The 16,213-nt window shown below is 40.6% G+C and overlaps 1 protein-coding gene across 4 annotated transcripts in view; it reads right to left on the bottom strand.

Moving 5' to 3' along the window:
• Positions 1–16,213, bottom strand: part of LOC119167424 (uncharacterized) — a 179,600-nt gene that overhangs the window by 98,198 nt on the left and 65,189 nt on the right. For all 4 annotated transcript variants that reach the window (XM_075866399.1, XM_075866402.1, XM_075866401.1 and 1 more), the window contains 6 exons: positions 16,081–16,119; positions 15,575–15,613; positions 10,692–10,730; positions 10,183–10,221; positions 6,240–6,287; positions 1,836–1,874 (listed from right to left, as the gene is read on the bottom strand). In XM_075866399.1, coding sequence (XP_075722514.1) covers positions 1,836–1,874; positions 6,240–6,287; positions 10,183–10,221; positions 10,692–10,730; positions 15,575–15,613; positions 16,081–16,119 — 243 coding nt within the window. The remainder of the gene's footprint in view (positions 1–1,835; positions 1,875–6,239; positions 6,288–10,182; positions 10,222–10,691; positions 10,731–15,574; positions 15,614–16,080; positions 16,120–16,213) is intronic.

Here is a 16,213-nt window from a genome sequence, read left to right as displayed (position 1 = left end):
AATGCAGTGCCTGTTATGAAAGTGTTGTTGTGATTGGTTGTGGCGTTGCGAGCCCACACGTGTGATTGGCTTGTATGGATAGCCTTTGTTCAACCGAGGGTTGAAAGGGGTGTGTTTGAATGTGAAATGAGGACCAGAGGTTCGTTCTTGCACTTGGGCAGAAGACGCCAGAGCGCTACATTGAAGCGTCTCTTCACTGGATTACGGCTCTTCCTTCGTGCTGCCACAGTGCACTGGAGTCATTAAGGTGCGCCCATTCTGAACCTCAAACACCTTCGCTCTATGCTAGTGTAGAAGCTAGTCAAGGAGGATGAAATTAACTGGCGCAGTTGGCCGGACACTGTCAGGCCCTGTGTGCTGACCAGGTATGCATGCGACATCGAGGCGCTCCGCCATCATAACAATACTCAGTAATGACTTATAGCGGGGGAGGATATGCTCGTCTCCGTGCCGCAAACATGGTAAGCCTTCATTTTAATGGCACACGTGCATGCCAACAATGACTTAAACTCAGACGACCGCGCTTCACGTAATTCTTGCAAGACGCTCTTCCGGTCAAGCTTTCCCTTTTTTTTCGTTAAAAGGGCGACTTTGAAGACTCTGCTCTTGAACCTTGAGAACGAAGCAGTCTCCTTTCTTTCCTGTGTGCGAGTCTTCCGCATTCACCTTCGCGAAACTGATTGAATTGAATAGTTGACTGGTTGGGAACTGGCTCGACGCTCTGCATTAGCCGCGTTAATCGCGCTACAAACAACCTTCCAGTGATGGTTGCTTCATATTAAGCTAAAGGCTCGCAAGTCAAGTGCCTTTTTGGATGGTTATATTCCTGGTGTACGAAATCACCAAGCATGGTTCACCACGCTCTACCAACGGCATCTGCTTTGATCAGCCGCGTGATTATAAGCGCACGTGGCACAGTTATGTCCTTTCCAATAATTCCGTGCTAGGGAATCACCTTGGAAGCGCCGGATGTGCCAAATACGCAATCTAAGGGAATCGCTCTAGAGACTGCCACCACTATGTTCGAATTGTAAAAAAAGGCACTAGACCATTGTGTGCAACCCCATTGAATTAAGATGCAGGGCTCGAATGGATCAAGGAGTCCTAGTTTACAGGTCGAAACGAATGAGTCGTTACCGCAAATTACAGAGATTGTCGGTTTCATACAACTCTTGTGAGCGTGGTTGATAAACCAATGTTTGTTCAGCTTTATGGAATCTATTGTACATGCAATAATTGTAGCGGTATTTAAAAGAGCTAGTGGATCACCAAAAAGAAGACATGACATTTTTGAGGTGATGATGATGAATGAATTTGTTCATTCCAAACTTAATATAAAAACCATAGGAATTCTGTTTATCTGTAAGTGGCTGACGCAACTTCTATTGGAAACTCGTATATGAGTGTGACACGTGAGTCAAAGTATAAGAAAACAGGAAAATATCGGCAACTTTGGAAAAAAATCTTGATGCACAGTTTCATCCAAACAAGTCTTAGCGAGCGCGTCCTAGTTTGGTACATCCTTCAAGTCTTAATAGTATCGCGTTAGCTTTACCGTACGAACACGGTGGCGCGAAATATTAAAAAAAATTACGCAGAATCATGGTCGTGCCTTGCAAGGCTAATGATTGAGTTTCTTAGCCTTATTTGATTCTTTTTTTGTAAAGTAGTTATACGTAAATCTTCAACTACTGTGAAGTATGCACCGTAAGTACAAGTGTGATTGTCCACTTAAGTGTTGTGTGTTCCCTTCGCAATCATAAGAAGTAGGCGATATGAGGAATATTCTATAAAACACAATATTAGCGTAGTTTATATTAGGAAGAAGCACTTACCCCACTTGGACCAGCAACAGGGCTTAATGGTGGTGGAGACTGAAAAAGTACAGAATGATAGTTTAGGATAAGTAACGCCTAATTAAGAAACGTGATAACATATATCATTTTGACAGCAAAATTGACAAAGTTACAGCAGGAAAGGTCAAGTTACCCATATTATAGCCAAGACATTCTTTCTTGGTAGGCTCAATGTGCAACATGGTTGCAAGTTTTCTCTGCCAAGACGAGGAGTATATATATCACCCATTGCTAGAATGTTAAAAACATAATACACCTTGACGGCGACTCGGAGAAGAACTGCACATGTTAGACACGAATTAAACATTGACGTTGGAGAAGATGCTAGGGCTGCGGCCACGTAAATAAACCTGAAAGCGAAAAATTGCCATTTATAAAACTTTAATAAAGTATATGTGCTATTAAAGACGATATCCTGTCTTTGGATTTTCGAACAAAGAAATTTTTTGCTCTCTGTTCATTTGTTTTTCTGTCACAAAAATCAGCCACCCAGCATAACTGTAAGAACTTTTTAGAAGGATAACCAACTATATTTATATGGCTGCCGGGTTCACAAATATGAGCATGATCGATCAAAAAGCAAATATTCAGCTTATATGACGCATGAAATCGAAACAAACTTATTAGGTGGTGTGTTCGTATAATTGAAAATGCAGAGATACGTGTTTCTTAATGTTCTAGAGTTTATTACGCTGTGCTGACAATTTGATCCTATGCACAAAAAAGCCGGTGTTTTGTGCACTTCGCAATGACATATGACGCTGCCAACTACCACCACCTACCAGTGGCTCTGCGCTCTACAATGTTGTCTTTCCCAACTAACTATTCTTATTCCCAGCGGAGTACTCTATCCACTACACTACGTTAGAAGATGGCGAAGTGTTCGTGAAACAATCTTTTAATCCAATGTACACGAGATTTGGTATCAACATTAGAAGTCACACAGTAAAGATATGTACAATATACATTCAATATAACGTTCGCGTCCTAATTAGACGCAAACCAACGATTGAAAGCACAGAATAAAATGCACATATTGGCATGAGAACAAAGCGCTTTGAAGTATTCATATTTTAACACTAAAAAGAACATAAAATGAACGTAGGAGCAGCCACTGTTTGTCGGCTCTCACTGGCATTTTTTATTTTGTAGCGATTTTCTGCTTTCTCTGATGGTGAGAACTTACAAAGGTTTCGTGATGACTTGTTTTTTAAATACCAGTCTACAGGACTGATTATAGGGTGTAATATGTTCTCGCGAAAGTGACGATTTTACAGTACAGCGGGCGTGCCCGCGCACTGAAATGCGGTTCTGTCGATACAAACATATGGAAAAACAGCCCAAGAAATACTATAGGCTCCACTGAAAAACTACTTGATTGTTTTAGTTCATGAAGGTTGACCAAGTTACCAAATGAATATAATGTGTTCTTACATAATAAAAGTTGGAGAAGGAGCAGCTAATTGCGACAGGCAGGTTTTGGTGAGAGCCTGGGCTGGCGAAAGCATGTCGTATTCATGGTCATCGCTCCTTGTGCTGACATTGCACATAACAACTAATGATGCATTAAGGTTGAAAGATATGCAAACTTTAATTTACAGTCGTTCTGTGACTTGAGAATTGCGATGGTTGAATTTTCTACATTTGATTTCTCGTAGGATGAACCTGAGTGTGGGTTGCAAGGGACTGAAATGTGTTGTTTGAATATTGCATTTGAATAACTTGCAGTGTGAACGGGTGATCGAGTTCATTATTTATCTTGCATGTGTGCGATTCAGCTCCTCAGCTATATGTACTTCAGCTTGGGTAGCTCCTATCACCTCTTATTTATTCTAACCGATTTTCGCCTTGCTAGATTACGTAATTGTGGATGAACTTTGTCAGGTTTTATCAATTTTGTTGTGGCAGCTTTTGTGGGTACCAAATACTTCTTAGAGAGTTGTACATCTTGTTCTAGTTGTGCCTTGGTAGACTTCCCTATTCGTTTTTTAAGATCATGTTTGCCTTCTGATACTTCGATAGCTGGATATGGCTTTCACGGGTTTCCCACAGGTAGAACAGGTGGAGGTGCACTGCTTGTTTAAAACTGTTAAGTTTTTTTCGTGCAGTTCCGCGATTTTTCTGCTGTAGGTTTTGTCCACTCCTCATTGTTTTCAATCCATTATGTGAGCTCTTCTCAATGGAAAGCGGTTCTGTCCGTGATATACTCTTTACCTGTCTTGAGGAGTGTCCTTTCGTAGGCTACGTTCATTTGCAACTAGCAGAGGTCACCTCCTAGGGTTTCTTCATATCTAGTCTACTCCATTTGAAATATTCTTGCTGTGCTTGTGATATCACAGTTGGGGTATCTTGCTATAGCAAACAAGATGGGCACCACATTGTTTTATTGTTTTTTTTGTCCTATTCTTGTAGGAGTAAGTAGATTCGTCCACGAACTCAACAGATGGTGTTTCGCTTTGTAATGGACATTGGTTTATTTCTTGTCAGTTTTGTGGTAATGCAAGCAGGGTGGTACACACGAAAATATTACATTACTACGAGCTTGTGATCTGTCGTACATTTCTTCACTTCTTTCGGAAGTACTGTCAGCGCAAAATGCAACCTGAACAAAGGCAAGAATTCACGTCAGTATAGTGCGTGTCGCCCAATTGTCGCGAGTGGAAGGAAACGAATTTTAGCGGGCTGCTCTGGGCATATACGCGTGCCTGTCCATGGTGATAAGTGGACGGCACGCACTATATCATCAGGAAGGTCTGCCGTAGTGATTGTTGTTTTAGAACAAAATAGTTAATCGAAGCTCGTGAAAAAGTTCGTCAGCGGACTCTAAATGTTCGCAATGAAAAGGCTCTGATCCATCTTTGTGGCAGGAAGAATTTCAAGAATGGTGTGTTTGATGGGATCTATATTGTCGTGTGTTAAGGCTACAAGCAGTTTCTCTACTAGGACTACTGTGTGGTTCCTGCCCTCCGCTATACCGGCTGCCCTAAGTTAAACTTTCTCCTTTTCTATAAGTTCAGCAGTGGGAAGAACACGAAAACGGCCCTTTAAGATAACACACGTATCCAGGGGGGCACAAAGAGAGAAAATTATTGTGACTGCCAGTGGTGTAAATAATTAGGATTTATTAATTACCTTTTCAGATACTGCAGCAAGCGCGCATATTTGTATTGAAAATTTGCAGGCAGTGACGTCTCTGTACAGTTACAATTGTAAGAATTGTGCTAGCATGTCTATGCTCAGAGATATTCCTTGGCATGCTTTAATTGAGCATTGCATGATGACTTATCACTTAGCAGTTATTAGATGAAACAGTTGCCGAGTGTGAAGTACCTGTTCGGGGAATCGGAGACCACCAAGTTTTCAAGAAGTGTAGCGCAATACTTAAGAAAAAGAACACAAGTTAGGTAATAACAAAACAGTACCTATTATTTCCATAGACCATTTGTAAAAGGCCGTGACAATAGCAACAAAGTTAAGAATAAAGGAACTATACTTGACGCAGCACCGGTTACAATCAGTTTGCTTAGTCAAGGCTCTTCTTTTTGGCTAAATAGTATTGTTTCATATTACACACAACTTCTACGTAAATGACGGTGCAGGGTTACAATGCTTCATCTTGCAAATCTTGTAGGCTGTTTTTTCCCCACTGGCTAATACTACAGGTGTCTTGAGAAGAAGTCAGTTTGTTCATTTATTTTTTATCCCAGAATCCAGGTAATTACCAGTTTCACTTCCACCCACCGACATGAACTCGGGATGCATCTTGAGTTTTTTTTTCTTTTTCTTGCCTCTTTCGAAAGCGTGTAGGTATCCTCGTCGATCACCAGTAGCTGTTTATAACGTTGTTCTCGGGTTGGTTATTAATCATTTTTAAGCACTAGTATATAGTTTGTTTATTTGTATCTAAATGTGACACTACTCGTGGCGTTTTTTTTTCCGAGCCTTACGATTCATTAGTCTTGGTACGAGATTTTTCAGACCTTGGTGAATAAACACAGCTGTTTCAAGAAAGAATTTTCTTCACCGACAACTATAGAATAGCCTCTAAGGGAGAGAACAGAGCGTTCGCCCGCAAACGGGTTACCACACAAGTGTTATTAGGTGAACTTACAATATGCTGTATGGATTACTAAACAATTTAGATATACATACTGTTACGGATTTGCGCAAATTTGCAGGGCCATAAAACTAACTACAGAGTGGAAGCGCTGACTGTGTGTCAGCGTTCGTTCTTTGTGTTCGATCCACGTGGCCTTGATTGTGCCACTGTTTATTTTCGTTATGGAGTGGGCTGCAGATTCTAATATATTGTATTAGAGCACTACTGCATGAGCTTGTTAGGAATAGGTGAAAAAATATGCCACAGAACAAAAGAACACTTGCCCAACTTGGACCAGGAAGGACCACTTCAGGTGCTGAGGCAGGAGATTGCTGTAAAAATTGAAGGCGATACTCCAGAAGAAAGCTTAGTCAAGCAAATCTTCACAGCTTTATATTTTTATAGCAAGATTTATAATTATTCGGTACATAATTAAAACAACAATTATGTTTCCAATGTTCTGTGTGTCACCCTTAGACCATAAAAACAAGTGAGGGCCTTGCGCAAGCAATTAGGCGCTTACGAATATGCACTGAGTGCATGAGATCAGTTTGTATTGGCAAAAAATGAACATAATTGCTTTACCAGGGAGTTCTGTTCACACGATATTCAAAGCTCCTTATGAAAATGCATACCAGTTCGTTCATTTCTCAGTTTGTCGCAATAAGCATGAATCTGTACTCTTTTTGTGTGTACAGTCTGAGCTCGTTCTCGTCAGCAAACTTAGGAACAATTTTGATGGCTAGCTACAGCTGTTGGTAGAAATTTTAGGGGAAAAGAATATAACTGATATTAGTTCAACCGCAAAATGTGTTGCATTAAGCACGCTACTTGGAATTCGGAAAATCAAAATTTTGATTTGTACAACAAATAGATTAAAGCTCTACAATCCACCTAATGCCACTAGTGTTTTGTGTGAAAATAGTCGTCCCAAAACAATCGCCACTTGGACTCGTATTGCACGATTGAACTAATAACTTTCGCCGCAATATCGTCAACATTCTACCATGTACATATATGTGTGAGAGGCTTCCCTTATTTCTTACCAGCAAGTGTGTGTCATAAAGATTTTTTATCTCAAAGAATACGTAAAAAACTGCTATGGCTCTCTTTTTCTGTTGAGCACAGCCCTATTCAGAACCACACATAATAAATTCTTTAAAAGCATAGTGCACATGATTTATAGTATTTGAGATAGAAATGTTACCGAATAAAAGTTTACAAGGGCAGGGACTAGTCCTGGAATCGGCGATTTGTGTTCTATCAATCGGAATAAAGCAGAGTGTAACCGATGAAGTGTTACCACTCCATAGGTTACACCTTGGCATTTATACTCGGGAATGTCAGAATTCACTATCACAGTGGCAGCCACCCACCACCAAGCACAGAAAATGGAACCCGACCTGACAATAAAAATGGCTGTCAAGCCGCAGCTGTGCATCATCATTAAAACGCGATGTTACCCATTCCGCAGTGGGGTTGAACACACTAAGCAAATTTTGAAATGAGCAGCTGACAAGAGAAATGAACACTGCGTTATAGTGCGAATATGTAAAAGGGGAGAGAGACAAAGATAGGTGGAGATTTTATCTGAACAGGTCATTTCGGGGTCGCTGTCTTCTTTGAGAGGAAACCAAAAGGGACCGCTGCCTCATTCTGAGAGCTATAACCGTCCAGTGAACCGGTGGCTCAAACTTTATGATTGTATTTTGTCTAGATACAGCTAAACAACGCATTGCGAACTAAGCCAAGGGCCATCGTTACGTTAGCTCCGGGATGAAAGCAAACGCAGCCGCTCTTGACGGAAAGGTGATATGCGTGCAGCCAATGGAGTGAACGCATAGTGGGGGAACGCAACACAGTGCGTGGAAGAGTATATCAAAACTAAATGTTGCTGCTGAAGGAACACAGCTGCCCCTCTACGCCCGAGTTCTTTCATTATAGGTCAAAGAGAGCAGAGTACATCCTCTCTACTCGAGGAATAATCAATGCCAGTCCTTGCACACGGGACGTGTTATCACTTGCGCCGTCTATGTGGCGGACATGGCAGACATGTTTCCCTGCTTTAGCTGTGTCCCGCGTCAGTGACGTCACCCTAATACAGGCGGGTTGAACCTACGTTGCATGGGATGATTTTTCAATTAAGGCTTCAGTGGAACTTCATATTTACGGCGACGGCGATAGCAAAACCTCTCGAGAGTGCACATATTACTGTTGTTGAAAGAAAAAAAACTCAATGAAGATCTTACCAATCCCCCAGCCATTTCCATGAACTAAGTTTCCCTGGAGATTCTCGTGCATTCAAGAAAATATTTTAACTTCGCCCAGAACCGTGTATTTCTATTTCAATGAAGGCTTCCTAACCCCTTCCAAACAAGTAAAGAGGGAACGCATGGTTTCGAAAGAGAAACAAAACTATTACAAGCCAGTGGTACCTTTAAGATACTAAAATATCAAGAATTTGAGTTTGAACAATCCGGAAAATTGTATGATGTAACTGAAAGCGGGATTATCAGATACGTCAAGAAAACAGTCAAAGCATTTTCTTCATCTTGATATTTACGTAAAGTCCACACTAACTTTGCACAAGAGCAGTATAACATTCTTAGCTTTCGTTATTGGTGACTACGCACAGATTATAGCAGGAGTTTGCGGCCCTCCATTTCTTAAGCTCAAATGAGCTCCAAACTAATTACCTAATACGCACTCATGAACAATGTGCATGTGTCAATAACTTTGTAGATGTGGAGCACCTGTTGCTCGGGTCTATGTCCCGTGACGTCGGAGTACACACTCACCTTACGCATTTGAAACTCTCCTCCTTCTTTTTCTTCAACAGCTGCACGTTCCTCTCTCAACATCTTCTCTACAACCTGCAAGGGCGTCCACTCCCCCTCCCTTTTCTCTTCTGAACTCTATCCTCTCTCTTCGCAACAGCGACGCTGTGAGCGTCTGCTCACCTATGCTCACTGCCCCTTCTCCTCTAACCATTTCTCCCCAGGGAGTTTTACCTCCACTGTACATGCGCGTCTCTTCTCTCTTTCTCCTCTCCTATTTCTCTCTCTCAACTCGCAAAGCCGACACAGGGAGCTTCTGCTAGCGAGTTTCTGCTGAGTACCGCCTATGCAGCAGTTAAACCTGGTTCGCCATAGAGCTTCATACATTATTTTAAACTAAGGGAGGTCAGAGAGAAGTTTTGGTATATGTGGAAAACTGTACATTGGCTTGAGAAGCCACTGATTTAAAGTTTTAGACCGCTCATTTTCTTATTTAGAGTGTTTTACGGTTGTTGCGAGTTTCATTGAAATAAAGAAAACACCTTGAGACATGAATGAATTGTCACTATAAACAGTTTCAAGATTGCAAGCGTTGTGCCCCAAAAAGCTTCCGGTAACCTCATTTACTAGCTCGTAACGTTGAAACTGGAACAAAGTTTTCACGTTTTTTTCAGGCATATGGACAATTTTCTATAAGTTTTTGAGATAAAAAGAACGTACGTAATGTTCATGTAAATCTCTTGTAGTTTTTATGTATTTCGAAAGAACATTTATTTGAATATATTTTGCCAAATGCTCGACTGCAAGTGTAGAAATTTTGATAGGCTATTTTCAAACGCTCTTCTTGCCCACCGATGCTATTCAAGCGCTTCGGTGGACGAAGCCGGGTATCATCAAGGGTCAACGATTGTAAACAGAGAAAGAACCAGTAGGTTGAAACACTTGCCCCACTTGGGCCAGGAAAATGGGTTAATCGTAGCGGTGACTGAAAAGATTACAAAAGAACAGTTTTGAATGGAAGATACCTAGACAAAAAACGCAGAACTGCATGTATTGTTTAGCTGAAATAAAAAGCAGTCCATCAGATTGGGTTGTAACAAAGTGGATTGCATTGAAATTGAACGCTTTCTGCAAATGTGTACGAAATAAGAAAAACACCACTTGACATGCAAGAAATGACATGATCGTAGAAAAACTTGCCCCACTCTGGTCAATAAAGTGGGTTAATCGTAGCGGTGACTGAAAAGATTAACTTGACAGTTCAGAATGGGAGATACCTAGACAAACGCATAACTGCATATATTCTTTAGTTGAAATAGAACGCAGTCCATCAGAACAGGCTGTAATTGAGTGCATTGAGCCTGAAGTTCTATGCTTGCTGCAAATTTGTACGAAATAAGAGAAACACTACGTGACATGCAATAAATGACATGATCGTAGAAACACTTACCCCGCTTGGGCCAGGAAAGTGGGTTAATCGTGGTGGTGACTGAAAAGAGTAGAACATGACAGTTTCGAATGGGAGATACCTAGACAAACAAACGCAGAACTACATATGTTGTTGAGCTGAAATAGAACGCAGTTCATCAGATTAGGCTGTAATAGAGTAGATTGTATTGAAATTCTGTGCTTGCTGCGAATTCATACGAATTAGAAAAAGACCACGTGACATGCAGGAACTGACATGATCGTAGAAACGATTGCCCCAGTTCGGCCAGGAGAATGGGTTATACATAGCGCGGACTGAAAAGGAGTGCAGCATGAGAGTTTCGAATGGAAGATACCTGGACGAACGAACGCAGAACTGCATAAATTGTTTACTTGAGATAGAACGCAGGTCATCAGATTGGGCTGTAATAAAGTGTATTGCATTGAAATCCTACGCTTGCTGCAAATTCAGCGAAATAAGAAGAACACCACGTAACATGCAGGAAATCATTTGATAATCGAAACACTCACCCCACTTGGGCCAGGAAAGGGGCTTAATCGTGGTGGCGACTGAAAAAAGTACACAATGACAGGTTCGAATGGGAGATACCTAAGCAAACAAACGCAGAACTGCATATATTGTTTGGTTTAAATAGAACAGAATTTATCAGATTGTTCTGTAAGAAAGTGGATTGCATTGAAATTGAACGCTTTCTGCAAATGCGTACGAAATAAGAAAAACACCACGTGGCATGCAGGAAATATCATGATCGTAAAAAACTTGCCACACTTGAGTCAGGAAAGTGCGTTAGCCGTAGTGGCGACAGAAAAGATTACAACATGAGAGTTTAGAATGGGAGATACTTAGACAAACACAGAACTGCATATATTCTTCAGCTGAAATATAACGCAGTTCATCAGATTGGGCTGTAATTCATTGATTGATTTGTGGGGTTTAACGTCCCAAAACCACCATATGGCTATAAGGAGCTTCACGGCATCGAGATTCCGCTGCGTGGTCACCGTTGTCTTATCGAAGAAGCCGCCCTTTCCTTAGTCCCGACTCCGACGCATGCGCCAACATCGGTGACGTCAGCAACCTCGGACCTTCCAACGGCTATAAGAAGCCACGTACCTCCGTCGAACTTCAGTGGGCCAGGCAGCGGCACTCAGGGTGAAATGCTCACCAAACCATTCGTCTTTGTGGTGCAGGTTAGTTCCTACTTGCCTACGCCATGTTACCGCAGTGAAAACCGCTTTTTAGTGTTGCTGCCACGCCCACTTGGCAGCTTTTTTTCATGCATTTGTGCTTTTGGCGTGGATTTGTTAGTTTGCGGGGATATTGAAGCAAACCCAGGCCCTTCAGATAAAGAAATACTGCAGCAGCTTCTTTCAGGACAAAAACACATCACTGATATGATGAACAGTGTCTTATCAAAACAAGAAAAAATCGAAAAAGAAGTTGCTAGCTTGACTGAAAGGATGAGTTCCGTCGAAATACAGACAAAACCTTTGATTGAACTGAAAACAGATGTAAACGACTTAAAGCAAAGAGCAACACAGCTTGAGAAAGACTTTGAATTCGCGGTCAAAAAATTGACGAGTTAGAGAACAGAAGTCGACGAAATAACTTGATTGTTTTTGGCCTAGGGGAAGAAGCTAATGAAACGACTGCTGACCTTACTGAAACAATAAAAAAGGACTTGTTTGAGGGAAAGCTGGGAGTGAATGTCAGGGGCATAGAAAGATGTCACAGATTGGGAAAAAAGAATGGCAAAAAACGCCCAGTAATTATAAAAATACTCGATTACCGAGACAAGGTAGCTATTCTGCAGAGGTGTTCCAAGCTGAAGGGCACCGAGCTGTCGATAAGTGAAGACTTTTCCGCTCGTGTACGTGATATCAGAAAAAAGTTGTGGCAAAGTTCGTCGCGCGAGCGTGCAAGTGGATCTAAAGTGAAGTTAGTTTTTGACAAAATAAGCATTGATGGAAAGTTTTTTTGCTGGGATGATAATAAGAATACAAGATATAAGTTATCTAACCAAATTAAGGTTCGGGGAAACTAGATGAACGATGCTTAGTGGTGTTAAATGTAAATTGCCGCAGTATTGTTAATAAGGCTGAGAAGTTGGAAGGCATGCTTTTAGCACATGACCCAGATATTGTATTACTAACTGAGACATGGCTACGAGATGATGTTTTTGATAGTGAGTTTGTGCCGAAAAATTACAGAGTGTTCCGTAAGGATCGAAATGGGAGGGGAGGGGGCGTTGCTATTCTTTTTAGGAATAATACACGTGTCGTAAAAATGCCAGACGTTCAAGACATAGAAAGCATCTTCTGTAAAGTGTATATTGGCAATATTAAATATCTTCTTGGTGTCGTTTACAGGCCACCAAATGCTTCCCTTGATGTTATCGCAAAGCTTAAGGATTACCTTCATTGTCACGTAAAAACTGAAGATAAATTAATCATAGCGGGAGATTTTAATATGCCAAATATGATTTGGGAAACGTTTATATCAGACCCATGTCAAGCTGCGGATACTCAAATATCCGATATAATGTTTCAATATGATTTGACGCAAATAGTCACCGACCCTGCCAGAATAGATCAGGGGACGAAATCTATCCTAGATATATATCTTGTAAGTGGCAATATAAAAGAAAGCATGTTGTGCAGCGTCACAAATGGCATATCGGATCACAAGGCTGTGGTACTAAAGCTAAAGGGAGTTGAACTTAGTCAGCAGAGGATGGTGAAGAAATTTCCCAATTTTTCAAAAGCAGATGATGAATCTATAATTGATGTTCTGGCCTTTTAATATGATCATTTCAATGCAAGTAATCGTAGCGTTGAAGATCTGTGGCTTTGCTTTAAGAGAATGATTGAAGATTGTGTGCAGCGTTTTATCCCTTTAATTACAAAGAAAGTAGAGAATCACAATCCCTGGATAACAAGAGAGACGTTACAGCTGAAGCGAAAGTTGAAACGGTTAAAAAAAAGGTCGAACAAGGCTAACAGTCCTAATTTAAAAACAACTATTTGCAATATACGTGAAGAAATTAAAGAAAAATCTTTTCGTGACAAAGAAAAGTATTTTAACGAAAAATTGCCGTCATTTATTAAAACGTGTCCAAGAAAATTTTGGAAAGAGGTCACTCCGGGCACGTGCTCTACCGATGTATTTCTTTTAGATGGAAAATTAGAGAGTGATGAAAAAGCTGTCTGTACGGCCTTTAATAACTATTTCAACAGCGTCTATACAAAAGATAATAATCATCTCCCACCTTTCGATGCGAACCTACCACCAATATCAGATGTCACTATTTCTGAAGAGGGTATCTTTAATTTATTGCTAAATCTGGATGTTAAGAAATCTGTTGGACCAGATGAGATACCGATTGCCTTCTTAAAACGGTACGCAGAGTGGTGCGCGAAATATTTGTGTGTGTTATATACTAGGTCTTTGAACGAAGGTGTACTCCCTGAGGACTGGAAGATTGCTCGAATTAAGCCTCTACACAAAGCAGGTGATAAAACTCAAATAAAGAATTATCGACCAGTTTCGTTAACCTCTACAGCTTGTAAAATTCTCGAGCACATAATTCACAAACAGATTGTTACATTTCTTGATGAACACAAAGTACTAACAAAAGCGCAGCATGGATTTAGACGTGGATATTCTACCACTACACAGCTGGTTGAAACCATCCATGATTTTGCTACCGCACTAAATGAAGGTGAACAGCTAGATGCCATTTTTATGGACTTCCAAAAGGCCTTTGATAAAGTTTCACATAAAAAATTACTTCATAAATTGCAATATATCTTGAAAAATCCGAAACTTATAGTATGGATACGAGCGTATCTTGAAAACAGGCAACAATTTGTTTCATTTAATGACAGTTGTTCCAGCAAACTTCCTGTGGATTCCGGCGTACCTCAGGGCTCGGTCCTCGGACCTCTTTTTTTTCTATTATACATAAATGATATAACGAATGACCTTTCTGTAAGTGTAAAGCTTTATGCTGATGATTGTGTATTATACACGAAGGTATCAACTGCTGGAGATCAGATAAGGCTCAATAATCAATTCAACAAGGTCGTCTCTTGGTGCCAGGAATGGCAAATGTCAATTAATTACAACAAAACTGTTTATATGAAAATAACACTAAAGAAAAATCCTTTATGTTATCAGTACGGCACAAATAGCGTCAATCTTACAGAAGTTGCAGAATACAAGTACCTTGGAGTATGGATAACTAATGATCTAAACTGGAATAAACACGTCGATATAACTACAGGTAAATGTCTACGGAAACTTTTTTTTCTAAAGCGATCCTTAAAATATTCTACCCCGTCTGTACGCATGTTGGCATATAAAACACTCATTCGTCCAATGTTGGAATATGCTGTAATAATATGGGATCCATTCACTAAACGTAACATTAATCAATTAGAAAAAGTGCAGAACAAGGGCTTACGTTTTATTTATAACTCCTACGGTAGAACATCCGTATCTGAATTATTGGTAAAAAGCGGTCTGCAACCCGTTGTGGACAGAAACCGCACTTGCCGGCTTAAGTTTTTCTATCAATTAATAAATGGTCATTTAAATGTTGACAATGCAGGCATTCTTCGGTATTCTTCCGGTTACGCAACTCGCAAGCGACATAGTAAAACGATAACTCCTTTACCTTCACGGATTAACTGCCACAAGTATTCGTTCTTCCCTAGAACTATTAATGACTGGAATAGCCTGACAAATGATGTCATTTTACAGAAGAAACTGTCATTGTTTGAAAACAGCATCGCCTAAACCATCACTACACATTGCATTGTATTATTTGTTTTATTGTAATTATTGTGTTAGTCTATAACCCGTATTCTACGTGTTACGTTATTATGTGTTATGTTACTCGAAAAATTTGTTGAAATAAGCGTTTGTGAACCTTCGCCTTGTATATTCAAATCGTACGATTTATTGTGTTTTCATTATTTTTTTTGTATGTACCGATTCTCGAACATTTTTTTCCCACCCTGCCATGATCTTTCAGCTGAAGGATCGCAGTATTTATAAATAAATAAATAAAATAAATATGATTATGAGAGACGCCGTAGTGGAGGGCTCCGGAAATTTTGACCACCTGGGGTTCTTTAACGTGCACCCAAATCTGAGCACACGGGCCTCGACATTTCCGCCTCCATCGGAAATGCAGCCGCCGCAGCCGGGATTCGAACCCGCGCCCTGCGGGTCAGCAGCCGAGTACCTTAGCCACTAGACCACCGCGGTGGGGCTGGGCTGTAATTGAGTTCATTGCGTTGAACTTCCACGCTTGCTGCAAATTCGTACCAAATAAGAAAAACAACACGTGACATGCACTAAATGACATGATTGTAAAAACACTTACCCCACTTGGGCCAGGAAAGTGGCTTAATCGTGGTGGTGACTGAAAAGAGTACAACATGACAGTTTCGAATGGGAGATACCTAGGCAAACAAACGCAGAACTGCATATAATGTTCAGCTGAAATAGAACGCGGTTCATCAAAGTGGGCTGTAATAAAGTAGATTGCATTAAAATTCTACTTGTTGCCAATCCGCACGAATTAGAAAACACCACGTGACATGCGGGAAATGACAAGATTGTAGAAACAATCACCCCACGTGGGCAAGAAAAGTGGGTTATACGTAACGCCTACTGTAAGGAGTACAGCATGAGAGTTTTGAATGGAAGATACCAAGACGAATGAATGCAGAACTGCATATATTGTTTACATGAGTGAGAACGCAGGTCATCAGATTGGGCAGAAATAGAGTGTATTGAATTGAAAGACTACGCTTGCTGCAAGTTCTACAAAATAAGAAAAAACACCACGTGACATGCAGGAAATCATTTGATAATCGAAACACTTACCCCACTTGGGCCAGGAAAGGGGCCTAATTGTAGCGGTGACTGAAAAGAGTATCGCATGACAATTTGTAATGACAGATACCTAGACGGACAAAATTAGAGCTGGATATATAGCTTAGCTGAAGTAGATTCAAAT

The sequence above is a fragment of the Rhipicephalus microplus genome, chromosome 6, assembly GCF_043290135.1.
Source record: "Rhipicephalus microplus isolate Deutch F79 chromosome 6, USDA_Rmic, whole genome shotgun sequence".
Lineage (NCBI taxonomy): Eukaryota > Metazoa > Arthropoda > Arachnida > Ixodida > Ixodidae > Rhipicephalus > Rhipicephalus microplus.
This window is presented reverse-complemented; position numbering and strand designations above follow the sequence as displayed.